The following is a 27,475-nucleotide window of genomic DNA, read 5'->3' as shown; positions in this document are numbered from 1 at the left end:
CGTTGCTGTTGGTGCCTGCCTATGCAGGGGAGTGACTCCTTCACTCCAAGGGAGATTCCTTCTTGGTGCAGGCTGAAGTCTCGCTGACCTCAAAGGATGCACAGCCAGGGAAATGTAGCATTTTCTGGAAGGTGCTGGATAAATAATGTTGCAAAGCAACTTCGTCACAGGAGTTGCAGTCTTGAAGGTTCCTGAAGAGTCCAGTTGCAGTTTCAGTGGCCAGAAGTGGAAGTAAACTATGCAGGAGTCCTGGTGGAGTCTTGCATATCGAATCTGGAGACCCACCCTCAAGAGAGTCCCTAAATAGGCCTAAAAGGGGGTTTAGTCACCTTGCAAGGTGACCACCTATCAGGAGGGAACTCTGGCGTCACCTGACTGACATGGCCACTCAGATGCTCCCAGCGGCATGCACATCTTGTTTTCCAGATGGCAGAATTGAGTGGCCACCAGGAGGAGCTCTGGGCACCACCCCTGGGGTGGTGATGGACAAAGGAGAGGTCACTCCCTTTTCCTTTGTCCAGTTTCACACCAGAGCAGTCCCTGGACTGGTGAAAAACAGTTTATGCAAGGAAGGCACCAAATGTGCCCTTCAAAGCAAACTGGTGGCCTGGGGAGGCTACAAGCCTTGTAGCACCTATTCACAAGGGAGAGGGTGTTCCCTCCCTCTCCCACAGGAAATCCTTTATTCTGCCTTCCTCTGCCTGAGCTGGTCAAGCAGCAGGAGGGCAGAAACCTGTCTGAGGGGTGGCAGCAGCACTGACTGCCTGGAAAAACCCTAGAGGACTGGTAATAATGAGGGGGGTCCTCTAAGGAGCCCCCAGAGTGCATGGAATCATACAACCTATACTGGCATCAGTATTAGGGTATGATTCTGACATGTTTGATACCAAGCATGCACAGGTTTGGAGTTACTATTATTTAGCTGGACACAAGTAGTGATGGTAGGTGTGGGTAAAAGGGCTTCCCCGCTCTTACGAAGTCCAGTGCAATGGAGCTAGAGTTCGTAGGGGCACCTCTACTCATGCAGGGGTGCCCTCACACACAGGGACCTGCACCCTGCCCTCTGGGTTAGCAGGGCCTACCATAGGGGAGACTTACAGTGCCCTGGTGCAGTGACGTGTGGTGAGAGTGCATGCACCTTTTCATGCAGGCTGCAATGGCAGGCCTGCAGACACATTTTGCACAGGCTCCCATGGGTGGCACAATACATGCTGCAGCCCATGGGGATCCCCTGGTGCCCCAATGCCCAGGGTACTTAGGTACAATATCCTAAGGACATATAAGGGGGCACCAGTATGCCAATTGTGGAGTGTACAAAAGTCCTAGGCAACCAAATTTGAGAGAGAGCACAATCACTGGAGTCCTGGTTATCAAGATCCCAGTGAAAACAGTCTACACACACATCATTGATAGCAGGCAAAAAGTGGCAGTAATCATGCTACAAAGAGAGTACTTTCCTACACACATACCTCACAGTCCTCTTTGTTATGGCCAGGAGAGAGGCACAGGTTGCAAACCTTATGGAGGTCGGTATGTAGGTATTTCATCTGGCAGCTGGGACAGAAGCGAAATGGAGTCTGTTCCATTAGCAGCTCATCATTGATCGAAACTGATGAGGTGAGAAAAGGCCCGAACAGGCGAGGCCTAAAGGTCGTGGCTGGAGCACGCCAAATGGACGGGTGGTGGTTTTCTTCCTATTCCTTTTTGAAACGCGACAATGAAACACGATTGAAAACAATAGCGACGGGTAGAGAGGTTAACAAGAAACTGAAAGGAGCCAGAAACGGTCTTGAAACGGAGCGTAGAAGAACAGGTCCGAACCTGATGGCAAAAAGAAAACAATCTAACAATTTGATTGTGACTCGAAAGACTTCTAGGAAGAAAAACAACCTGCACACATCAGAATCCAACACTAGATGGCAGGAGTATGCACAACAACACATGCCTCAAAGATTGATTTTTCAGTTATTAGTTCTACTGATATTTCGGCTTTGATAGATAACCCTCAGATGGGAGGTTTAGGGAATTGGTATAAAACTTTAATGAAGCATGGATATTCAGACCACTTTGCGAAAGTGGCTGACACTCTAGAGAAGGAAACTCAAGTTGTCTATGCACCAGAATCCTGGAGACAATAAACAAATTATATTTAGAAGTAATATGTGGTGCCAGTTTTATAAGGATGCCATTTTATACTAAACAGATTTTTTATAGTACTGTAATTTTTTTGCAAAAAATTGGTAAATTAAGCCTGGATGCTTCAGGAGTTTAGGGCTTAGGAATGGTGATCGGCTTCATACAGTTGTGGAATGTTTCAGTTATTAATCAGTTTTGAATAGAGGTATTCCTAAATGTTTGAGAAGCTGTGAAAGAGATTTATATGATTAATTAAATGTGTGCAATGTTTTTTCTATATTTTTCTTTGATAACAGCATTGTAAGAATTAAATATTTCTGTATTATGATTAAATAGAAATTGTATACTTTTTTGTTTTAAATCTTTTTATTAAACAGTGCGTAGCATACATTGGATACGTCAAGTGAAATGCAGCCATTATCTTGCATACATGTATTCCAAAGCACAGAACACCATAGAAAATAACATTATGAATAAGCAGTTTTAAAGTCTCTTCCATTCCCTCCATGGCTTTGACAGTCTTGCACAACCTTTTCTTCCTCTTGAGAAGAGAAACCCCCAGTCTCTCATCTCCCCCCACCATCCCTGAGGTTCAGTGAAAGACATTCCAGGGCCCCACACCTTTTTTCTTGGGGCAGCCTCTACTGTGGGAAACCACCTGCTCCCCACTTTGACACCAGTCAATGCCTGCCTCCCATTCCGCCAGACGCGGTGGTTGGGGAGCACCCCTTGCCCTGGCCACGAAGTGCTTGGCCACTCCTGCCACAAGCCACAGCCACATGCTCTGCTACCTTGTCGATGAGGTCTCCCCTTTTACAGATAGGAGAAGCCATCTAGAGTCATTAGGAATTGATACACCCAGAACTTGAGAGATTTTATGCACCACTTCTCCCCAGAAAAACTGAGCCCGGGGCTGCCCCAGAGTATGTGGTGGAATTTACCCACTACCCCGCACCCTTGTGTGAAAAACTCTTGAGATTACTCTGCCCATCTTTTTAAGTCTTACCCTGGAGAAGTAGGACCTATGCAGAATCTTCAGTTGCACGAGGCGAAAGGAAGCTCGTATTGCTATTTAGCTACGCTCCCAAGGGCCTCCGACCAGTAGTCATCATCAAGAGTTCGTATGTCCCTCGCCCATGCCCCCTTCGATCCCCCATCGTATCCGGTGAGTTATTGATCAGTTCACATAATCTGCGATTGGCTCCGTGAGGCACCGATCTTCAAGTGGCGTTGCCTCTTGTAGTTTCTCCCCTTCCACTGTGTCTCCAGAGCGCAAGACCTAACTGCAGATATTTGTAGACTCATCATTCATATTCAATCAATCATTTCATATTCTTGGTACAACACCTCAGAGTATATGAGTGAATTGTCCTTCCAGATGCCCCCCAGGTGTTCCATACCAAGGAAATTATATACTTATGTGTAATAAAAAGGAAGTCTTGCTGTTTGGTGTGCTAATAGACCAAATACACTTCCTGATGTTGTTCCTCCCTTGGCAGCTCCTCGATTGCCCACTTTGTAGACGGTCAGTCTGTTGTTGTAGAGTTCACAATCCTTCCACATTGTAGGCCCTCCTCCCGGGCTTCGTGTTTTGGGGCATTTGGTCTAGTTATATAGACTATTCATGTTCTCTAATGTTCTACCCTCACTGCCTAAAGGAATCTTACTCCTCTTCTGGAGGAATTCCTTCCAGTCGTTTTTCTTCTTGTGTTAAATCCTAGGGAATTCACATTTACGAGTCACTTGTTCAGAGTATCTGACCCTCTTGTGTTTATAATCTTTCCTCTTGTTCTGCTTCCAAATTAATGTTTCGTTTATGCTGGGTGATAACCATTGTGGACCAGAGCCACGAGTACTGACTCAGTGGATGTTCTCTGCAGGCTAGCTGGAAACTTGCTGTTCTCATTGGTCTCCTGATAAATGGAGTGGCCCTCTTAAATAAGCTTTGGAATTGAAGGGCTATCATTGCCTTGGCTGTGTCATTGTACTTTTCTATCTACTGCAATAACTCACCAATTGTTGTTCTAAATAGGCTATACCCCTTGAAGTGCATGTTAATAATTGAGGCTTATACATCCGTCTTAAAGCCTGGGATCCATAACTAGGTTTAGTGTTTAAGCCTTAACAGTTTTGGTCATTTGGGACTGGTTACTTGCCTGATTAAGTATGACAAGTGCTTTTGGCAATCTTTTGGAATACCTTAACAGTCACTATGCTAGTTCGCTCGATTTTGTAAGACACTAATGCACTGTACACAGTTTTCATATAGTTATGCTGAGGCACCTGCTTTACCTTTCTGTTCACTGTATGCATAACGTATGACCTTATGCTTGTTTTATAACCATATGAATACAATTACAATATTCATACTTATTGAATAAGAAATACAACAATGTATGGCACGTACCTGAAAAATCACCTGTATGAACACCAATGATAAGCCATACTCAAACGAGAAACTACGTTAGCGAAAAACAGCGTTCGATTATCTACAAGATTTATTTATTAACATTCATATAATATAATTTGATGAAAAATCACAATATATGCACGTGTAACGATTTGAGTAATGGAGGACAATTTCCTAGAGCTTTAAATTATCATAAACGAATTACCCTTTTTCGTTAAAGCCCTACAGCTTTCTAAAGCTTCAAGTATGCTCTTTGTTCCTGATGGCGGTTACTGGTAGTGATATAGCTTTATCAGACTAAGGGTAGACAAGGACCATCTATTCAAAATCCATTTGTACTGTCACAGTAGTGCGTGTGGCGAAGAGGGATAGAACATGCATATAGAAAAAGCATATTTGTGTCTTCCTTTCCATCGGAGCCAGAAAATGTTTTTGGATTTAGGGAGGTTGAACTATCGTGTTGGCCAGAGACTAGCTTTGCCGCATAGAGAAAGTTACAGTTATTTGTGTAATCTGTTAGCCTTCCATCCACATGATTTTTATGTATGTTGACATTAATACTGTCAGATTCCTGGACTAAATTTGAGTTATACTTAGTAGATCCGTTGTTGTCCAGGGAAGGCTGATTGTGGTAGTCAGGTTCGTTTATAAAGGTCGACATTCGAATAATAAACGTGAAAATATAAGATGTCTCTTAACCTCTTGTCTTAGATAATACAGTCCAGACAATGGAAACATTAAGGTAATTCTGCTAGGTCAAGAATGTTTGTGATTTTAACGCTCTTTGCTCCAATGGTTTTTTGTTGTATCTTTCCTCTTTACATTGTACTTATAGCTATTTTTTTGCTTAAAATAAAATTTTTGGACATGTAACTTTGTGCATAAATAGTATTGAAAATGCCGAAGAAAATATCAGTGTGAATAAGGTACTGTATCATTGTAGGCACCCTAGGTCACATATGTATGCCATACATATATGCACTGTGAGCACATTTTCCTGTCTTTGAACTACCCGAATATATTTACATCATATTTTACTAGTGCATTCATATGCAATAATATGTATCTAGGGATGTCTCAAAAATATCAACTACCCATCGTAGTGCAAAATTATGTGGCTTATTTGTTTCCAAGAAAAAATGCTGTTACAGTATTTTTGAAAAACATACTGAGGAGCAGGACCCAGGCACATACTTGGAACATTATTGTGCGGAACTCATACCAGCAACTTGGTATTTGAATTTTTATCTTTGGACTAGAAAAGAAGAAATTCTGGTGGAAGGAGAAGGCACTTCGAAGGCATGAACCATTATAGCGAATGAGCCACCACTGGAACTAAAGGAGGGGAGCACCTTGACATTTTTTGAGAAATATTGATGCAAATTTATTTTAAAAAAGAGTGACGTAGATTTTCACTTGGCTTCTAGTTTTTATATATATATTATCGCTTGTAGGGCCAGTGCTGGTATGTAAAGCTATACTTAAGTCTTCCTCAAATCTATCTTTTGTGTGACCACATTTTCCCCTCTATAATTCAAGCCTGAGAAAGTTGGTACATGCCCATCTCAATTACAGCATTACTAAGTTGCTTTTAAGGTGTAAATCAACTGCTCCTCGCATGCAGCCCAGTTACAACCATCACCAAGTCGTGTGTAATCCCTCCACACAGCTTGGGGAACTCTGTTCTGCAACCATACCTAATTGTTTGTTTGTTACTACATTGATGGCACGAAAAATCGTTGTCCTAGTTTGAAGGTCTGGATAATTGATCAAAGAAGGTGGGTTAATGCAAGACTTTTGGGATAATCATTGACTATGTAATGATTTTCATTTATGTTAATTGTATGAAATGTGCTTCATGTGGATATTTTGAAAATAGTGCAAGGATTCAGTCCATGAGAACAAGGGTGGACACAGTAACTTTACTGTAAGGGGCAGGTATCTTCTCAAGTTTTCAGCTTGTCCATCAAAGATATGTTTGGAATATTTCACTCTACGATGTATAAAGAACATATTACACAACTATACAATAATTAAGCTAGGAAGCAGGACTAAATAGTATGGGTTAAATCTTCTTATTATCTCTGACCTGGAATGATTCCCCTCTCTCCCTTTAATAAACATCTGGAACACCAATGATTTTAAGGCACTCTGCTTAAGAAAGAGTGAATGACCTTCATCTTCGTGTCCACTGTTCTTGTACTTTAGATGGCTGAGTCACTGGCCTTGGCTCTCTTGAGTTCTTTGCATAGTTTATTAGCATTGCCAGGCCATTATCCAAGTTCTCCTTGGCGTGCAGTGCTCCTTGTCTAGATGGGTTAAATGCTCCCATCTTAGAATGTGCCTTTTTCTAGTTAGTTTTTACTTGATTTTAAGTTTAAGGAGAGACTGGGACCTGCTGCAAGCTGCCATTGTGTTGTAAACCATTCACTGCTGGTGGTGGACATAAAGAGCTCGTAAGACTGTTGTGATTCATGGAGTCTGGAATTGGAAGTGGGCTCACAGAGCCCATGTCGCCGTGAACAGAGTCCAGCCCACCAAACTGCGTTGTTTTCTTCTTAATTATTTTCCTTTCTTTCGCCCTTCTGTTCTGGAACCAGATTTTGATCTATCCGAGAAGAAGAAAAGGGAAATGTAACATACTTTCTTAGATTAAAAAATATATGCATTATATAACCGAAGGTACTAGAAATACAAAAGAAAGAATAAAGTCACAAGCTTACACTTTCAGCTTTCGACAATCAGATTTCACGTAGGAAATGTGAAACTGTAGTTCTTTGTGTGTATGGCCAGTGGTTGACATGCAACTAGCGATAAAAGACAGCAATCTTTTCCCACCTTTGCACTGTTCTCTAATCAAATAGTACTTACAACTAAATCGTGTTGTGTCAGCCAACAAAACTCCAATATGGGCCATTTACCACTTGCTCTGGAAAACGGTGTACCCGACGAGAACTTCATTAGTGACCCCATCACTGAAAAATCCAGCACCAACCTGGGTCTAAATACTGCCAGGCCGAGCCTGGGCCTAACCACCACTTGCCCCTGACACTTCCATAAACCCAAAGAACTCATCACCCAAAGCCACTCGCCAGTAACATCTGTGCTTGTTGCTCACAGCAGCCTCTTCATTCACCAGCCCACCAAGTGCAGACCACCCAAGGGACAGCATTAGAACTACATATGTGCAGACACCCTGCTGATCACCAAATTAACTATCAGTAACGTTCGCTATCCGAGATGTGGGCCTACCCCTTCCCTCACTTATCAGATCTTATTCCAGAAAACTTTAACATTCTATTGAGGAGCATTTACCTTGCTTTAACCTGCGCAAGCAGAACTCAGTTGAATCAAAGCACAGAAACAATATTTATTTATTTTTATTTAATGCGTTTTTATATAGCGCGGACTTTACCCGAAGGTGTATTCCATTGCATTTAAACAATGGTGTCCGCAGTTCCATATGAGCTGGATTGTACTGTTGATAATCCGCATGGTAAATTGTTGACCTCTGTAAGCCACAAAATAACGTTCGAAACGTGTTTTAATGGCGTGTCATTTATGTCGGGGATGGTATGAAGATCTGTTTTTACCAGACTCGCATCTCAAAAGGCTTTTTCGATTATTAAAGGAGACCAATAAAGTGAAGTTAATGACTACATTTGTGTATGCTGGAAGTGACTATTGTGGCGCAGCATACCTTGATCAATTCATAAAGCATCAGCTTATTCAAAGTGCTCCAGAAGGAGTACTTGTAATACTTAAAGCGGTCCCATCACGTCTCACCAGGCCAGGGAACGCTGCACTGGATAATCAATTCAAATGTGTACTTCTGGTTCACAACGTGATTTATCGCCAGAGAACATATTATTTACTATCTCGATATACCCAGGTTTAATTCCAGCCAGAAATCGTGCTCTGCTTCGTTGGCAATTGTACTCACGGTGCCCTCTCTTAGAAACGGACAGCTTGCCGTAAGGCCTTTCTCAGTTCTGCGGCCATGTTTTGGAATTGGTTACTGTTGCACACCCACAATGAGTGGCTTTTGTACTAGCATTTCTGCATGAGTTTGGAAAAGCTAGTTGAGCGTAGTGTGAAACTTGCTGGAGATTTAAATGCAAGGTGTGGAAAATACAGTGCACTTGTCTGTCATTTCTGTTCCTGTTGCTTGTGCTGGAGTTTTTTCTAATGATTTTCAACAAAGTGCCTATCGTCCCATGTATATATATATATATACATATATATATATATATATATATATAGAGAGAGAGAGAGAGAGAGAGAGAGAGAGTGAAATAGATAGATAGATAGATATTTGTAATGCAAGGATCTAAAGTACACACTTGGTACTTTAGTTGTTTGCTAATGCTTGATTGTGGGCACCCTTGTTTTTGACCATGGGTAGAACAGAGGCACCACTAGGCCTTGTCTGAGTCTCTTACTGTGAACATAGCCCCCTTCTCTCCACTATCTCCTTGAGACCACACCCCAGACAAAACACACACATACTTAGATACTTTGGTCTTTCTTGCATTCTCTCCACACAATGCTCTCAATCCTTGGGTTCTCTTGGGGCCGCACCACGCAGCCTCTCTTCACCCCCACAGGCAGACCCAGCCACATGCAAAACAGTCTTCACCCTGTTCCAATAGGAACAGTCCAGCCCGGACTGCCAGGCCAGGTCCTTTCCAAACAGGAACATGTTTTGCCCAGATGTGGGTCCCTTCCTCACTGTGCCACTGGAGCAAAGCTATACCCGCCTGATGAGCCTTCATAAGGGCAAAACCAGTCTTGGGTTGCTTGTGTTACGGTTGAGGGGGGGACATGACCTGGCAGTTTGGGCTGGCGTTCCTACATCAGGTCAAGACTGATTTCCAAATGACTGGGTCCAAAGTGAGGTGGCATGACTGGCAAAAGAATGATGGGTAGGAGTGCTACAGAGTGATTGCCAGTGGTTATACTAATTGCAAGCATTCCTCCCTTCACCTATTTTGTGTTTAATGGAATAAACTATAAGCAGTAGTAGTGAAGTGGTTTTTGGGGTGTGGGGGATTAGTGACAGAAGGAAAGGGATATCTAAAAGATCATGCTGGGCTGCTGGGATGATGGTATCTTTTTTATTAAGTCAATTCCTCAGAATGTTGTGTTACCTTCCTACTAGTCCAAATTTTTCATCATATTAAAATATATACTTTTTTAGGCACCCTTATAATGCCAGTGAGTTTTCATACAGCTATTATCGCGTAAAAGACCCGGTGCCAATTGCAGTATGTGATGACAGCCAAGTTGGTTACTAAGAAAAACAATCAGGGATGATCTTGCGTTTTATAACGTATCAGTTCCTAGGACATCCCACCCAGGTAGATGGAAACTATTGTTTTAAAATAAATTGTGATAGAATAAGTTGAAGGTAATGACGTGTACCCGTGGCTCAGTACTACAATACAGTATGAGTCAGTGTTAATAACGAAGTACAGGCACAGATGGAGCCATACATTTTGTTCTTCGTTCGCAGCCATTGATGTCTTAGCAGTTAAGGGATGAGGGTGATGCTATAGCCATCTCTTATCCTCATTGTGATGCTCGAGCATCGGAAGGACATTATAAATACACGTTATATAGCAGAGTCGCAGACACATTCTGAGGAGAGAGCTGTTTGTGCACCTGTCTTTCCGAGAGCCTCAGGTTGGCTGCCAGTTGGGCTTTCCTGGTGATGGTGATGTATCTATTGTAATGGAACTCCTTCTCTAGCTCCAGCCGCTGGTGGTCTGTGTATACGACCCGGTATTTTTCTTTGGTCCTTGTTTTACCTGCAAAGACAAAGCAAGAGAATGATAAATTACTAGGTTATTCCTTTGTCGGTGCCTTTGGCATGCTTAAGTCACTTTTCAACACACCAAGGTTACTAATTTTTCTAGGGCTTTGTAAAATAGAAAGAAGACAAAAGGGGACCCAAGCTGCTCATAGAAATTCCTGCGGACACATCCGCCATCCCTCTCCATCCCACCAGACCTTTCTGTGGCCTTGCCTTAAAGAGTGGCCCACCCAACACACATTTCACTTCTTTCCCTCTGTATCGAGCATTAATTTGACTTGTTTCCTACGTTTTTAGCATATTTTACAACTCCTTGAGTTCTTTCGATATGTGTATAGTAATATCAGAAGCTCAACTTGCCTGATTACAGACTTTGTCATTTCATCATCAGTCATAAAATGGCTAGATCCTATGAACTCCATGAAAATTCCCAGTCCCGTCGGTTATGAAATGCCATTAATGTTCAGTAATGAATGGTATTCCTTAATTGCAGAGGATCTCTAGTTGGTAGCTAAATCATATTGGTTTTAAATATCTTGCTTAAAACGAATTTTTCTCAAGCTTCATTGATAGCCAGAGACCATGTCAGAAAACAGCATGCACCTTTTCTGGAATCTTTATAGATTTTGGTCACAGCTCGTCTGGGTATGCAATGTTTCAGTGTATCCTTTATAAAGGGCTGGCCACTATTGTAGCATAAAGAAAATAAAGTATATGCCAACTTACTTTCCCGTTATACGTATAGGCTCCTAAGTCTCACTATACAAAGCACTTGGCTTTACAAAGGAGAAGGGGTCTTGCTACAAGTGACAAATACGATGTGGGGAATTCTTGCATAAATGATATTTTTTTAGAAGGGGTACCCTCTTTACAACGGTTCAGCCTGTGATGGGCTTGGCTGGGACAGCAGAATATGTGGCACAGTCAATAGTCCCTAGTCAGGTTGTGCCTTATGGTACGGTACTTAGGGCCAGATGTAGGAACCGTTTTGCATGGCGCAAACTGCAAAATTAGCATTTTGCACCATGCAAAATGGGCATCGCGATGCACATTCCCATTTTGCGAGTCGGTAATTCGCAGTTAGCACCCATGTGAAGTGGGTGCTAACTCATTCGCAAAACAGAAGGGGTCCCCATGGGACCCTTTCACCTTAGTGAATGTCGCCAAACATATTTTTTCAGAGCAGGCAAAATGAAACCAAATGGTTTTATTTTTTCTTTTGTATTGCAACTCGTTTTCCTTTAAGGAAAACGGGCTGCAATACCAAAAAAAAAAACTGCTTTATTAAAAAAGCAGTCACAGACATGGAGGTCTGCTGTCTCCAGCAGGCCACCCTCCCTGTGAGTGCAGGGAATCGCAAAATGCGAGCCACCTCATTAATATTAATGAGGTGAGTTTTTGCGACCCCCTTGCGATTCGCAGATGGTGTCATGGACACCATTCTGCATATGATTTTGCGACTCGCAAATTGCGAGTTGCTCCTACTCGCAATTTGTGAGTTGCAAAATCATATCTACCTACATCTGGCCCTTGTGGTGTTTCTGGCCTGACTCATGTTTCTATGTGAGAGGTGTGCACATGCATAGTGAATTTATGCAAGTGGAGAAATGAAGCTGTGACGTTTGTTTGAAACCGAAGTCCCAGCTGTAGTAAAATATCATGGTTTATCTAGAGCCCCAGTCTCTGTGTCGATGTGATACATGAGTAACGGAGCAACAGATATCTGTAAACCTAATTCTTCAACTCCACTGAATTGTTAATATGTATGTATAGAAATGAGATACAATATGGTCTTATCTTGGAGGCCCATGAACAAAGCCCAGACACACTCTATCTCTAGAAGAGGCCCACTCTATACAAAATGTTCTGAATGTGTAACTTTTCTTAGTAGATCAGCATGTGCAGAGAGAGCACTTCAGATATCTGAATAGAGATACGTAGACCCTGCCTTTGGTTTCCTTTGTGTGAATTGTGGCAGTGCTTCAAAATTATATTATCAGGAAAGAAAAAGAAACACGTTTTTAAATCCCCATTTTCGAAAGATTAAAGTTTCATAATAACATCTGTATCAGTTAGCAGGAGTGCTGTAACAGTGCAATGGGCCCTTATGCAGGTGAGACAAATATGCCCACCTCACTCCCAGTTGAATAGTAAACAACTATCATTTGGGTGCCGTGTCCCCCTATAACCACTGGGCCCGGGTGCCACTCCACCAAGTGCACTACTTATGGCAACCCCCGCATTTCAGTTTTGTACACTGGCCCGTTTGCCGTCAGCTAAATAAACCCATAAGGCGCTTGTAATCGAGTTTCACACATTTTAAGCGCTTTAAGTGTAAATTCTAAATACTTTTTGTATGCTGTCTAAATCCTTAGGTCACCAATAGCAGTAATGGCAGATACTGCGGTTACCCGGCTCACTGGTATTCATGTTACCAAACACAAAAGGAACAAGAGAATTACCCACCCAGTAAAACACTGACATGGTGTTGTGTGGCCAGTAGTCCAGCACTGCATCTGCATATGTGCAGAGAAATGTAAATCTCAGATAAATGCTAACGCTGGAAAACTGTGCTTACAGCTAAGGAACTTCTCTTGATTTTCGCAGGACTTCCTTCTAGTAAGCCTTAGCCCCCTGAGAAATCAAGGATACTTTAAAATAACTAATGTATTTTGAAATGATTGTAAAGGTCTTCCTAGCAGTATGGTCTGCGCGCCCCCCGCCGCCCAAAGCAGCACAATCTGCATGAAGGAATATCGGCCCCAAACAACTGAGGCCCGTATTTATACTTTTTTTGCGCCGCATTTGCGTCGTTTTTTGACGCAAAAACGGCGCAAACTTGCAAAATGCCGCAGCTTTTTTGGGGCTTTCCTAAGGTGGGGCCTCGATTCAATGTAAATATCTTATACTGCCAAGACGTGTGCTGCGGCTGTTATCACTGCTGTTACTGCCGCAGAACAGTGCTGGGTGTAGAGGGCCATGTCCTGCGCAGGCGGTAACATGTCTAACAGCAGATCTGCTGCTGCCCTGATCCCCTGGCCTGGTACTTGGCCTGTCCCTTCGCACTTGGTAATTGGAAGCCTTCTACTTTTTTTAATGGCTTGGGACTGTTTGTGCCGCCTTGTTTCTGACTCTTTGGTGGTGTGAAGGAGGAAATAACCTAGCTTGCTCCTTTGTACTGGGACATAGCACTCTGATGAGAAATTGCAGTGGGAGGGGCCGAACCTGAAAACTATTCTTCCGCAGGAGAAAACAAAAGATCTGTGATCCTCGTGTAAAACTGTGACAGTTATTCAATCTGTGAAACTTTGGAAACACGCCTCGCTCCATAAGCATGCCAATGAATCATTGTTGTGTTGTAATGTGTCCCCCCTGCCTTCTGAACTGTCATTTCACTCGTGAGCTTACAATTCGGTTGCAATAGTGCCATGCAGCTATAGTTTGTTTTCGTAGCAGCTGTGCCAGTTGAACGTTTGCACATGGTCATACATTTGAAACCAATTTACTTTGAACACGTTTTGCTTCTTGGTTAGTAATGCACGTCGTTTTTGCTGGTCATCGAACATGCTTGCATAGGCGAACAGGCACATTGTATGCACTGGCGCACTTTTTCCTTACCGAATAATCCTCGATCAAGCTGGTTTTCCCTCGAGCTGTCAGGATATCACTGTGCGTAAAACACTGACTGCAGTTACGTGTTTCAAACTCAGTCACTCCAACCCAGCCGTTTGCCCTTACCAATCGACAAATTAAGCATCGTCAAGACTAATAATAGTGATATATTTAATTTTAAGTACGTACAAAAGTTAAAACGACAGTGCGGTTTTGTGCTCTGTAGAAAAGGTACTATTGCTCACGTTTGAAAAACGGGCCAGATAAACACAGCGTTGTATGTTGTAAAACATGTTGGCTCCATAGTTTGCTTGCCCCAGCGGTTCGCACATGGTTGGAGCAACGCTGGTGTCTGTATTCCTTGTCTGAGAGCGAAAAAGGCACACATTCGATTTGCTTCAGTGCTTGCCCAGTTGCAGAAGTCCAGGTAACAGGGTTCGTCACTTTTTAATCTTTCGGATGAAAGAGAGTACGATTTTATCAAGTTTGATGCTTATTTCTCAAGTTTGATCTAAGAACGCCTGTTATTATGGTTATACAATCACAATCCTTATGTGGCTAGAATGATGTAGCCAATAGAAATTCGTTTAAATTTTTTTTATAATTTGTTTTATCCAGAACCCCAAATACTTGTGTCCAGAGGATTTGAGGTATATGTATTTTTTGGGCTGCTTAATGTAATGCACTAATTTATTTGAAACCTGGGGTAGCATGCAGAAAACGGCATGCTTTGTGTGCGTCACTCACAGGTTTGGACTACAGGCCGTGAAAACGAAGTACGCATAGCTTTACACCGCGTTCTCCTTCTAACTGCATTTTTAGGGTGTTCTTTTTGTTGTCTGCCGGTTATATATCGTGCTCTAGCTGTGGCTACTGTGGTTGGCAAATCAGTAAAGTTAATTTGTACTGAATTATTTCGTTTTTGGGCAAAGGTACTGAATTGTGGTTGCTAGGCAGTTTGGTGGGGGATGGGGGGAGGGGGCGAGGGAAGGAGCAGCCTCCCCATTCACTTCGGCCATAAAATTCAGAGAACCTTTACTTTGGGAAGACAATAAAAGCCGGGACAAGGCATCTTTATTTGCTGTGAAAATCATCACCCTTCCTGTAATATAACCCTAGAAAAAAGAGAGGAAGAGGAAGAAAGCAGACTGCATATCAAAGCAAGAAAGGAGGTGTTAAAAGTCACTGCTGCCCTAGTGTGGACAGTAGGCCCACAACATTAGACAACGTAACCAAGGGGAAAACAAAAACAAGGAGACCTCACAGTCAGCCTACAAAGAGGCCATTAGCATTTGAAGTAGGTCTGGCGCCCTTTCCCCCTTGAAGGAACAAGAGGTCATCTGCATGGGATTTTAGGACTTTATGCATATGGGCTTCTGTTGTGGTTCCCTTGGTGAGGTTACAGAGCGTGTGGTGCCATGCCTCCAATATCAAAGTGGCAGTACCACACACCTTCGAGTAGTCACCGCACAGGCAGACTCTTGAAGTTAGTATACCATGGCAGATTCCAGCAACATAAACAACAGATGGTAAAAATAATTTAAGTGGTCGCTACTCAGAGTGGTTGTATGACGGGGTTGCTGAGCAGTCCAGGTCGGATGCAACCTACTCCTAGGAATAGCTACCTTGGTGCCCATGGTGTGGCTGCTGTCTTACCTATATCTCGGATGGGCATCAGTGAGGTCTTATATAGTGAAAACTTCCTTACACAAGCAGGGACCAAAGACGCACACAGTAACTTGGGTACAAAAAAATGTGAATTAGGAAAGAAGCTTTAATTAAGGTCTTCTTTACCCCTGTCACTGATGCTTTGGCTATCGGTATAGAACATATAACAAAAACAATGACTGTGCCTTTGTTAAATGGTGATTACCTACTTGACTTCAGTGATCCCTGGGTGCTCCTTCAGCTTGCCATGAAGAAAAGAAAGCAGAAGCTATGAGTCTGCAGATATTGACGCTGCGCATTGGGCCCTCTATGGAGAGGAAACAACAGAAGCTACCAGTATGCAAATTTTAAAGGTGGATTCCTGTCCGACTTCGGTGACAACTTTACATCACTGACAACTCACTGCAACTTGGACCCTCTATGGAGAGTCCTTTGACCCTCTATGGAGAGAACACAACAGAAAGTATGCGTATGCGCATAGTAAGTGGTGGAGGACCACTTGACTTCAGTGACATCTCACTGTCCTGTGGCCCTCCACATAGAGAACTCCAGAGAAGTATGAGTATGCATATATTAGCTGGTGGAAGACCGCTTGACTTCAGTGACCTCTCACTGCTGCTGTGTCCCTCCACATAGAGAAAACCACAGAAGTATGAGTGTACAGATATTAACTGGTGAAGGCCCGCTTGACTTCAGTGACCTCTCACTGTCCTGTGGCCCTCCTCACAGAGAACACCACAGAAGTATGAGTATGCATATATTAACTGGTGGAAGACCGCTTGACTTCATTGACCTCTCACTGCTGCTGTGGCCCTCCACATAGAGAACACCACAGAAGTATGAGTGTACAGATATTAACTGGTGAAGGCCCGCTTGACTTCAGTGCTACAAAAACAAGCTGAGAGCAATATCATAATCTAAAGATAACAATTCTTATAACATGAATTTGTCAGTCAAGGAGAACAAAGATGTTTAAGAGTCATGTCTGGTGTGAAGCAAGCCTTTTTTAGACACAATCGAGTACTTCGGGACCCATTCACAAAGGGCTATGATAGACACTTTTTATTTCCAGTTGGTAAACTGCGTAAGGAGGAGAAATTATTTTATCTGTGGAAAGACCCCTTCCATTAAGCTTCCACTTAATATGGGGCTGTGCCCCCCCCCACCCCCTTTTTATAATGGAAAAGCACGTATTCCTGCCATCGAAACGACACAATTTAAATGTGCCTTCAGTTTTCAGACCACCTGCAAAGATGTATGCGAATACCTATTAAACTTCCAAAGTGTCCACCTGCTTCTTCGAAGTGTCACGGCCAAAAATTGCACAATCCCGACTCACACTTGTGAATGTGACAACCCTACCGGCAAAATGTATGCCTTTGCAGGTCCATTTTACAAGTGTGAAGTATGACCATGCCTTTTAATTTGAATCAAAATGTTGCATTTATGTAATTCTTCCAGTGTATATTTATTTGTATTTGTGCATTATATACTGTACTCATTCGATTTTAATAAAAGGAAAAACACGAGAAGTTCTGTTATGCAAACACTGGGCGATATGATCGTCTCACACCCGACGCTCCTCTGCGTTGAATGCTAGTAAAACGTCTGTCTGTCTGTCTGTCTATCTATCTATCTATCTATCTATCTATCTATCTATCTATCTATCTATCTATCTATCTATCTATCTATCTATCTATCTATCTATCTATCTAACTATCTATCTATCGCCAGTATACACTATATATACAGCAGATACACACACACATGTATATATAACCTATATTAGATAGCTGTCCTGAATTTTCCATGTCATGTTACGGCAAACATTAGGGTAAGCACAACATACAAGGGAAAAAAGTGGCCAAAGTAGCACACGCCTGGAATCTGCCTGGGTGTAGCGGCTCACACCCACAAGTTGTGAACAAGCACACCGACCAAAGCTTTGAAGCTATTTCAAAGAGCTGCCCGCATGAGTGCTCGTTACCCAGCCCCACTCTGTGTATTTAGAGCATAGAAAGATAACAGCACTTCCACGTAATACCAGATGTAATTGGGTGTTAATGTGCTGCTTACCGCCTTAGACCATGTGCCCATGGGGAAATCAAGTACAGGCACCCCTAGTGCAATGGTGCTCTGTGCCGCTGTAGGCAAAGGGTGCAGACGGACAGAGAGAAGCCACGCCTTGCTGCTTGGTACCGCAGTTGGCAAAGGGTACAGATGGACTGAGAGAAGCCACGCCTTGGTGCTTGGTACCGCAGTTGGCAAAGGGTGCAGACGGACAGAGAGAAGCCACGCCTTGCTGCTTGGTACCGCAGTTGGCAAAGGGTACAGATGGACTGAGAGAAGCCACGCCTTGGTGCTTGGTACCGCAGTTGGCAAAGGGTACAGATGGACTGAGAGAAGCCACGCCTTGGTGCTTGGTACCGCAGTTGGCAAAGGGTGCAGATGGACAGAGTGAAGCCACGCCTTGGTGCTTAGTACCGCAGTTGGCAAAGGGTACAGATGGACTGAGAGAAGCCACGCCTTGGTGTTTGGTACCGCAGTTGGCAAAGGGTGCAGATGGACAGAGAGAAGCCACGCCTTGGTGCTTGGTACCGCACAAGGCAAAGGGTGCAGATGGACTGAGAGAAGCCACGCCTTGCTGCTTGGTACCGCACAAGGCAAAGGGTGCAGATGGACAGAGTGAAGCCACGCCTTGGTGCTTGGTACCGCACAAGGCAAAGGGTGCAGATGGACAGAGAGAAGCCACGCCTTGGTGTTTGGTACCGCAGTTGGCAAAGGGTGCAGGTGGACAAAGAGAATCCACGCCTTGGTGCTTGGTACCACAGTTGGCAAAGGGTGCAGATGGACAGAGAGAAGCCACGCCTTGGTGTTTGGTACCGCAGTTGGCAAAGGGTGCAGGTGGACAAAGAGAAGCCACGCCTTGCTGCTTGGTACCGCAGTTGGCAAAGGGTACAGATGGACTGAGAGAAGCCACGCCTTGGTGCTTGGTACCGCAGTTGGCAAAGGGTGCAGATGGACAGAGTGAAGCCACGCCTTGGTGCTTAGTACCGCAGTTGGCAAAGGGTGCAGACGGACAGAGAGAAGCCACGCTTTGGTGTTTGGTACCGCAGTTGGCAAAGGGTGCAGATGGACAGAGTGAAGCCACGCCTTGGTGCTTGGTACCGCAGTTGGCAAAAGGTGCAGATGGACAGAGAGAAGCCACGCCTTGGTGTTTGGTACCGCACAAGGCAAAGGGTGCAGATGGACAGAGTGAAGCCACGCCTTGCTGCTTGGTACCGCAGTTGGCAAAGGGTGCAGATGGACAGAGAGAAGCCACGCCTTGGTGTTTGGTACCGCACAAGGCAAAGGGTGCAGATGGACAGAGTGAAGCCACGCCTTGGTGTTTGGTACCGCACAAGGCAAAGGGTGCAGATGGACAGAGTGAAGCCACGCCTTGGTGCTTGGTACCGCAGTTGGCAAAGGGTGCAGACGGACAGAGAGAAGCCACGCTTTGGTGTTTGGTACCGCAGTTGGCAAAGGGTGCATACACGTGCTGAGAGAGCAGCCGTGCATTGGGACTCGGTGCTGCAGTAGGCAAGCGGAAGCTTTTTGTGCACATATAAAAGTGTGTGTTTGTTTTCAGAATGCCTCTTAAGGCTTGGAAGAGCAATGTCAGAGCTGGCAATTAGTCTATTATATTGGATCACACAGCTAAGCGGGCCCTAGTTGGGACAGGAAGCTTATATTATCAGCCATTCTCTTTTTTGCTGTGGGGGATGGGGTTGAACCTGGCTTGATGCAAAGGGGGGAAAGGTTTTAATACCATTATAGAATATCGTAGGCTCATACCATAGGCTACTAAACGCTCAAATTACTGCTGGCACTCGTGTCAACCACTGCAAAGAGAACTGCCAAGTCTGAAAGAGCAAGAAAAAGGGGGAAGTCCAAAATGTTGGGTACAATCGGGGCCAGGGTAGGCCCATTACTGTCCACACTGAGACCTGCACACTCCGAGCAGTGTTAGTAACGTAGCATTCACGGGGGTGCTGCCTGACAGGTACCAGAGGAGAAACTCTGGCCTTCACGTTCTGATAACCCAACTGGTCCAGGGTGCACTTGCAGTCATTGTTGGCCATCAGAAAGTAAGGAGAAAGATGGGCGCACTGGAATGACGTAGGAGACATGCTCAGCCATCGGGTAGTAAAGCATGGGTGGGTAGATTAGGTGGACCTTGCGCTCCAGGTTTTAGGCAGTTTCTAGATCATGTAAATCAAGAGTCAGTCTCTAACATGGAGGCCAGAATGGCTTCTGAATGGAAGCAGAGACTGAGGGCGCAGAGCGAGAGCAGCTCTAGCCCTTCAAAGTGCCCGTCTGGTCTATTGTCAAATCCTCCGACACTGCTTGGTTTCCAGGCGTACTCGCGCCTTCCCACGTGTTGTGCCCCCTGATTCCGCTAGCCCTGCTGCACGGTTTTATCTTATGGAGCCCCCGAGCTCCTTCTTTGTCTCAAATCGTCACCTCCAGAGGAAAATGTTTCCCCTCATGGGATTGAGAGCCTTGTCTTCTCCTCCGTGTGTATTTATGTTTGGGGTATGAAGCCAACACGCCCACGTAAAACCCACCTAATTATGCAGGATCTGGTTAAAACTAAAGAACTTTCCAAAGTTGCAGTCAGGGTTAAGTGATTGAACATACAGCGCGTTGTTCATGGTTCAACTTGCAAGAGCGGTAGAGAATCTGCGCCGGTCTCATAAAATGTACCACTTTACAGCTGGACAATGCTCTAAGGTGAAATATGGCAAAATACTCTTGTGCACCAGCAGGCAACTGCTGCTGCAAGGGAGGCAGAGGAAGGAATGGATCACACAGAGGTCAAGAGGCACGCTCCGGGTCACGCAGTGAAAGTGACAGTGCAAGGTTTATGTTTCCCAGCCCTCCTGCGAGAGTTGCACATCCAGCCCCAAAGGACCGCAAATGCACGATATTACAATCCACAAAATATGATGTCAAGTAGGGAATAGACCTAGGACGATCCAAACCCGGCATGTTGTTATATCCGGGGGCAGATGGCACAGAGCACTTATATGTATGGCGCTGGGCGAAATTAACTAAGCTGAATCATTGAGTATATATAAAAAAGACTCACTCCCACCTAAACGCACTGTGTGAATAAAACACTGGCCGATACATTTCTGAATCATTTAGTTTCTGTTTCAAAGTGGATGTTCATGCTTGTTTGGCATGGCTTTAAAATCCTTATTCATCCGTTTTGAGACACAGCCACTGTTGGTAATTAAAGGGACTCGGGCACAGAATTACAGTATTTTGCCCAGGATCAAGAACACGGTCAAGGGGTGAATCAGGTCACATTAAAGGCACAAGGGTGCCAATTTCATAGCGATCTATTTACTAACACAATCAGGACAGCTGGGGTGCAGTGGCATACAGAGATGTGCCACAATGTGCCACGCTAGAGACACGAGCAAAGGCTGGCTGCACAAGAGCATGAGTGCTGTTGACAACTTTATCCACTCGTGCGAGGTAGTGGTAACGTTGTTTTCTTCTGCAAAGAACGAGTTTTCAACAACAACGCACACTCTGCATGCAAGAGGCCAGCGCAGAACCGAACATAATCCACTGTTGGGGCCTAAATATTCTATTATTCTCTGTAGTCCTGCCAGGACCCTGCTAAAGAGTATGCCCGCAGGTCTTAATATCCTCAGCTACTGTGCATAACCTCACATATTCATGGCAGCCGCGTGTTCAGGCCAGTGCAGAGCTGATATCACTGTCTGCTCTATATAGACCACATATTCTCTGTTCCTGTAAACTCATGTCGAATAGCGCCAAATATTACCTGCCTTGTATACGTAGGCCCGGGTAGCCACAAATATCCCTAACTTCTGCGTGTTTAGGGGGGTGATGGGCCAACTGCCTTCCGCTCGAGTGCTCAGGCCAAAGCAGGCCCAAATATCCCATGTTTAAGTGTGTCACACCAGTGAGCGTCTTCTAAGGGCAGTTAAGAGCGCGTATCCTCTGTCCTGTGAGCTAGTATCCCCCGCTCTTTCCTGTGTGCTCGCGCAAGACTTGCATTAGTAAATGTGTCCTCGTGGCAGTGTAGGCTCCAATATCATCTGTCCCTGTGCTCTCAGGCCGACCCTTGCTATGATGTCCCGTTTCTGAGCGCTCAGACCGACACTTGCTGGGATGTCTCATGCCGTATTGTGCCAAGGCCAACACAGTTTGTAAAATCTTGTTTCTGAGTGCGCAGGCCGTCACTTGCTGTGTACCAGGACCTACACATGTAATAACTCGTTTCTAAGTGCGCAGGCCTAGGGCATGATATAATATCTCCTATTTCTATGTTACAATACAGTTACAGTTTACTTGGACAATCACGACCGTTAAAGTGCAGTCAGATTGAAAAGAAATATACAATATTCTCATTACAATTCGCTAAAAGCACGCAAAAGACTAGTTGCAATTTTCAAATATAGAAATGCGGATATGCATAATAGCAGTGTAACAATATATCTCCTGTTTGCATGTGCACGGCCCAACACATGCTGTAATATTCCCTGTTTCTGTGTGCTTAATTCAACGCCTACTGCAATATGCCATATCCCTGTGTGCTGGTGTCTATATATACTATAATATCCCAGTGTCTGTGTGCCCAGGCCAACCCATGCTGTAATATCCCCGTGTCTGTGTGCCCAGGCCAACACATGCTGTAATATCCCCGTGTCTGTGTGCCCAGGCCAACACATGCTGTAATATCCCCGTGTCTGTGTGCCCAGGCCAACACATGCTGTAATATCCCTGTGTCTGTGTGCCCAGGCCAACACATGCTGTAATATCCCGTTTCTGTGTGCCGAAGCCAACATATGCTATAATATCCCCGTGTCTGTGTGCCCAGGCCAACACATGTTTAATATCCCCTGTTTCTGTGTGCCCAGGCCAACACATGCTGTAATATCCCCTGTTTCTGTGTGCCCAGGCCAACACATGCTGTAATATCCCCTGCTTCTGTGTGCCCAGGCCAACACATGCTGTAATATCCCCGTGTCTGTGTGCCCAGGCCAACACATGCTGTAATATCCCCGTGTCTGTGTGCCCAGGCCAACACATGCTATAATATCCCCGTGTCTGTGTGCCCAGGCCAACACATGTTTAATATCCCCTGTTTCTGTGTGCCCAGGCCAACACATGCTGTAATATCCCCTGTTTCTGTGTGCCCAGGCCAACACATGCTGTAATATCCCCTGTTTCTGTGTGCCCAGGCCAACACATGCTGTAATATCCCCGTGTCTGTGTGCCCAGGCCAACACATGCTGTAATATCCCCTGCTTCTGTGTGCCCAGGCCAACACATGCTGTAATATCCCCTGTTTCTGTGTGCCCAGGCCAACACATGCTGTAATATCCCGTTTCTGTGCCTACTGGGATATGCCATATCCCTGTGTGCTTGTGTCTATATATAGTATATAATAATATCCCCCGTTTTTGTGTGCTGAGCACAACACATGCAGGAATATCCCGTTTGTGAGTCGTCAGGACAACCCTTGAAAATGCAGTGTATCTGTGTATCACTGAGCTGCGCTGTACCACTGTACCTGTGTACTCAGGGCAGCAAATGCAGTAATATCTTCTGTTTTTGTGTGCTCAGGACAACACTTGCTGGGGTATGCACTGCACCTGTGTACTCACACATGCAGTAATATCTCCGGTTTTTGTGTGCTCAGGACAACACTTGCTGGGGTATGCACTGCACCTGTGTACTCACACATGCAGTAATATCTCCGGTTTTTGTGTGCTCAGGACAACACTTGCAGGGATATGCACTGCTCCTATGCGCTCGGTGCAGTGTAGGCCTCAGTTATCCATAGGCCCGAGTTCCCAGGCCTTCATCCATGCATTTAGGAATATTCCCTTCCTTTTGGTGCTCGGACCCACACATGATGGATTATCCGGAGTACTCAGGTGGGCACAAGATGCCTTACACCTCAGTGCATGGGATTGAATATCGCCTGCTTCTTTGTGCTGAGGACACCTCCACGGGGAGCCCCCTTAAGCCTTTAGATTGGTGTTTCCTTTGACACATCTCTGCAGTGAGCAGGTGCACTTAAGCAGTCTTATGGTTTCCACTGTGTTGTTATGGTTTAATGGGACCATAAAAGCAGCCCCTTTGCACATGGGTTTTAATGTCTGTTTACCTGGCCAGTGACCATTACCACACATTACTGTCACTAGCTGTGCAGCAAAGACAAGCACAGAGTCTAGCCAAGCTGTCACGGTGCTAAATGCTGAATCTGAGCTTGTGGCCAGAGTCCCAGTGTGCTAAACTTCATGTCCCTGCAGGTACGTCGAGGCAGCTGACTCCTTACAGAACTGTTTTATAGATTATCTTTAGTACACAGAGATTATTTTTCTAGATCCCGAGAAAGCACAGCGAATCTAAGATCTATGATTGTGAAACGTGCCCATTTTATCGCTCTTGACCCCACAAATAACCCCGCCGTACTTCCGTATTATGCATATTACAGTAGGTGGGTGATTAATGGGTGTACTATAGAGCCAGGACAAATACGTTCAAATCCTTCTTGGCCATAACAGCATGATCTGAAGAAATCCTTCAGCTTACTTTGCTTGCACTGCATTCAGAGGTAGGCGCGCCTGGCAGCGCCAATTGAGTGAGAAATGTGCAAGGTGCACATGACTTAAGCAGCAGAGGATTAATGGAATCAGTTCATTTTCACATCTATTTGATAGACTTTTGAATCTTTTTGCTACATCTGCTTGCTAGAAAGAATGCCCTGTGTCTCCTCTCACTGTGCTCAATGAGTGCTACTATACCTTTTTTCTGTGTGAGTGATTGATTTAAAAATCCAATTTGTGTTTTAGAATATTGTACTCGGTTTTTTTAAGACCCACTTTCCTGAGTCTCTCCTTTTCCAGGTTAAATTATGGGCCTTCCTCCAACTCCCTATAAATCACACTTAACAGGCTGATTGTAGTGTAGGAGTTAAGCAGAGTTGGAGACCAAGTAAGGGGCAGCCAGTGCAGACAGCCTATCTGGGCTTTATTTGGGACCAGCATCCGCAACTGACCCAAAATAACTTGGGCATTTTTTTGGACGTGTGCTGAGAAATTTCGGCATGCAGAATTTAAAAAATGCAGTTGTCTGGTATAATTGTTTTACGTTTTAATTATACACTGGAAGTTGCAAGTGACACAATGAACACAATCGGATCCTTTTAAGAATCTTTATGTTTATGTTATGTTATTTATATAGCCCATGGCTACCCATAGGCCTCCCAGCGCTAAAGGCCTATAAAGTTGTGCTTTTTATATCAAGCTGTGATAAACCAGTGGAATTTGGGTCACTCACTCAGAAAGGTAACTTGTCCAAAAGTTGAAAGTTTTGTACCAGCCCCTGGGAAGTCGAAGTGTTCTGAGTGCGGTTGGTAAAGCTATCTTCCAGGATCAGAGTCTTGAAACATAGGTATACAAGCCAGAAAAGCATTGAAAGGGCAATTTAAACACTGGACAGTCTCCTCTCATAAGATGTTGGCAAGGAACAGATATGATTTACTTATATAACCGTTCATGCAGCCCCATCACAGTTTTCTGCTCCTAGCCTCACACCAGGGTCTCGCAATCGGTTTGATGTCCCTGCTACATATTCAATTTGCTGTATGCATTATAGGCATGTCTTAAGTGAAGTCTCTTGCGTGACTGCTCACCAGCCTTCTGGCACCAGCCCTGATTTTACAGATTCTGTAAACTCAAAGCATAGGTCGCAGCTAGGCCCCCGCTAAAGTTAGAGGTAAAATATGCGACAGGGGTGCTGCAAACAGCCTACATGAGTAGGGTGCGCGCCTTTTGCTGCTGGTTATGACCCCGGGAGGCTGGCCTTTGATCTCCTGAGTGCTTCCTGGCCTGGCCCAAAGAATGCCTATCTGAAGCCATCTCCTCGTCCCCCCAGGGGGTTTATTGCCCTCGCATGCTAAGGACACTATGTGCTGTTGGGCGGCTGGGATTCTCAAGAGTTACAAGCCAGATCCTGCCGATAGCCCGTCCCAAAAACAAAGTTCTTCTAAAGAGGTCTCAGCAGAAAAACACTCTCCCTTTCAAACTACCACTGGGTTTTTCAGGAGCCTCATTTGATATAGTTGTACATCATATATCTTTAGAAATAAAAATAAAACACACATAAATGGATACGTTCCATATAAACTCACACCAAAGCACAAGTAATTTAACTAAACACATCCAGTGGGGCCACGTTAGGTACATTTTCACTGGGGGAATGTATTTTGTTCTCGTTCTATAATGTGATCCCTAACCTGGAACGTGTTTTGAAACTAAATGTTTGACTATAGATTTGGGTAGATAGTGTAGGAGAATGTCCTTAATAAGAACCGATTGCAGGGACCAATCGCAGCTACCATAGCCCTCGTGCAGCAGAGCTCGTCTGTGTCTTATCTTATGGAAATGCATTAACCTAGAAAGGAAGTGGACTACTGCTAAAGAAATTATATCACTGGATATTATTATATATATATATATATAGTTTCTGCTGAAAGCAGCTTAGTCTTTCTAAAATATTTAAGTACTAGTTTAGTTTCTTGCTTCCCAAATAGGATTCGAGCAAGCACGTGTCCCTAAAAGTTAGAGCCACGTTTCACATTTTAAGAGTGTAGCAGTACGAATGTGCTCTATTCTGTTTCACATACGCAGCTTAACCATGCAAAATCGCCGCCGCCTATTTCTCACCCAACGTTAAGTTCTACGTTTTTCTCTATCCACTTTTTTCACTGATGTATAAGCTTGCGCCAACCCAATGAGGTAATCCGCATGCGCCCAGCCGACGCCAACTCACCTACTGAGGTTGACTGAGCCGTTTTCCCCATCCACTGGTAATGGCTGTGCCGCCCAGCGTCGGGGGAGACTTCCACGATGTGGATGCCATCCGTGGCATGTAAAATGTCGGACTCCGTTGGGTGCAAGGAACTGTAATCCTGTTGAGGGCTATAGGGCACGTGCCCTGGAGATAGCCCGGAGAGCGGTGTTGAAACTGTACTGTTGGCACCAGGCCCGTAAATGCACCAATCCTCTCTTGGCGGCCCGTAGTGCGCGCCCCACTCTCCAGGCACTTGCGCGTGGTGGTCGATCCGTGGCGCAGGGTAGTGGTAGTCCGCATACTCGGAGTAAGGCGTCGGGATGCAGCCCTGGCCCGGCAGGCCGTTGCTGTTGGTGCACCTTAGGGATCCGGGATACATGCTGACTTCTCAGCCCCAGTGGTTGTTCATAGCCAGCCGTTGTCCTGCAGGGTCATTCTGCTCCTCGGGGACTGTGTGATCTCCTCCTGCCTCGGTCTGTCTGGGGTCTGCCTCTCCCAGGGACCTGGCTGGCCCTATAAATGAGTCATGCTAGCCTCAGTGGCTCTTTACTGCTCATGGTTAACAATGGTGCTACCAGGTGCTGGGGGCGACGCTTCCCAAGGCCCTGCCTGATGTCACAGATAACAGTCCGCCTCTCCAATCACATCTGCATTCGAATGAAGGGCTGATTGGCCAGGCATCCCCACCTTGTTGTTACACGAGGAGCTCGCTTTGTTTTTCACGGTATCTGCTTGTACCTCATCCCCTCCTCTGCTTTGATCCTTGTGCCCCTCCCACTTTCCCCACATCATCTTTGGCACCTCTGCCTCCATCAGCAGGCATGTAGTTTGGAGTTTTCCTCAACACCAACTGGGCCAGCGAGTCCGGAAACTTTTCAGAGTACCAGCAGCAGTTTTTCCAGAGTCAGCAGGGCCGAACACCAGATGCTTAGAGGGCATGTGGAGAT

At 44.9% G+C, this 27,475-nt stretch overlaps 1 protein-coding gene across 1 annotated transcript; it reads right to left on the bottom strand.

The window, feature by feature from the left end:
* Positions 1-2,491: 2,491 nt before the first annotated feature.
* Positions 2,492-27,146, bottom strand: LOC138261589 (homeobox protein CDX-4-like). Its single transcript, XM_069210687.1, has 3 exons — positions 26,508-27,146; positions 10,211-10,356; positions 2,492-7,154 (listed from the first exon to the last, which is right to left on the bottom strand). The coding sequence occupies exons 1-3, from the start codon at positions 26,905-26,907 to the stop codon at positions 6,924-6,926; spliced, it is 777 nt and encodes a 258-aa protein (XP_069066788.1). The 5' UTR covers positions 26,908-27,146; the 3' UTR covers positions 2,492-6,923.
* Between the last annotated feature and the right edge of the window lie 329 nt (positions 27,147-27,475).

Source organism: Pleurodeles waltl, chromosome 2_1 (genome assembly GCF_031143425.1).
Source record: "Pleurodeles waltl isolate 20211129_DDA chromosome 2_1, aPleWal1.hap1.20221129, whole genome shotgun sequence".
In the NCBI taxonomy this organism is placed as follows: Eukaryota; Metazoa; Chordata; class Amphibia; order Caudata; family Salamandridae; genus Pleurodeles; species Pleurodeles waltl.
Note: the sequence above shows the minus strand (reverse complement) of the source record. Positions and strands in the feature narration are given on the sequence as shown.

Coding starts and splice junctions, on each gene's coding strand:
- LOC138261589 (XM_069210687.1), bottom strand. CDS start 26,907: ATGTATCCCGGATCCCTAAGGTGCACCAACAGCAACGGCCTGCCGGGC. Junction 10,357..26,507: donor GGCTCAGTCAACCTCAGTAG/GTGAGTTGGCGT, acceptor TTGTCTTTGCAG/GTAAAACAAGGACCAAAGAA. Junction 7,155..10,210: donor TGAGGCTCTCGGAAAGACAG/GTGCACAAACAG, acceptor CTTCTCGGATAG/ATCAAAATCTGGTTCCAGAA.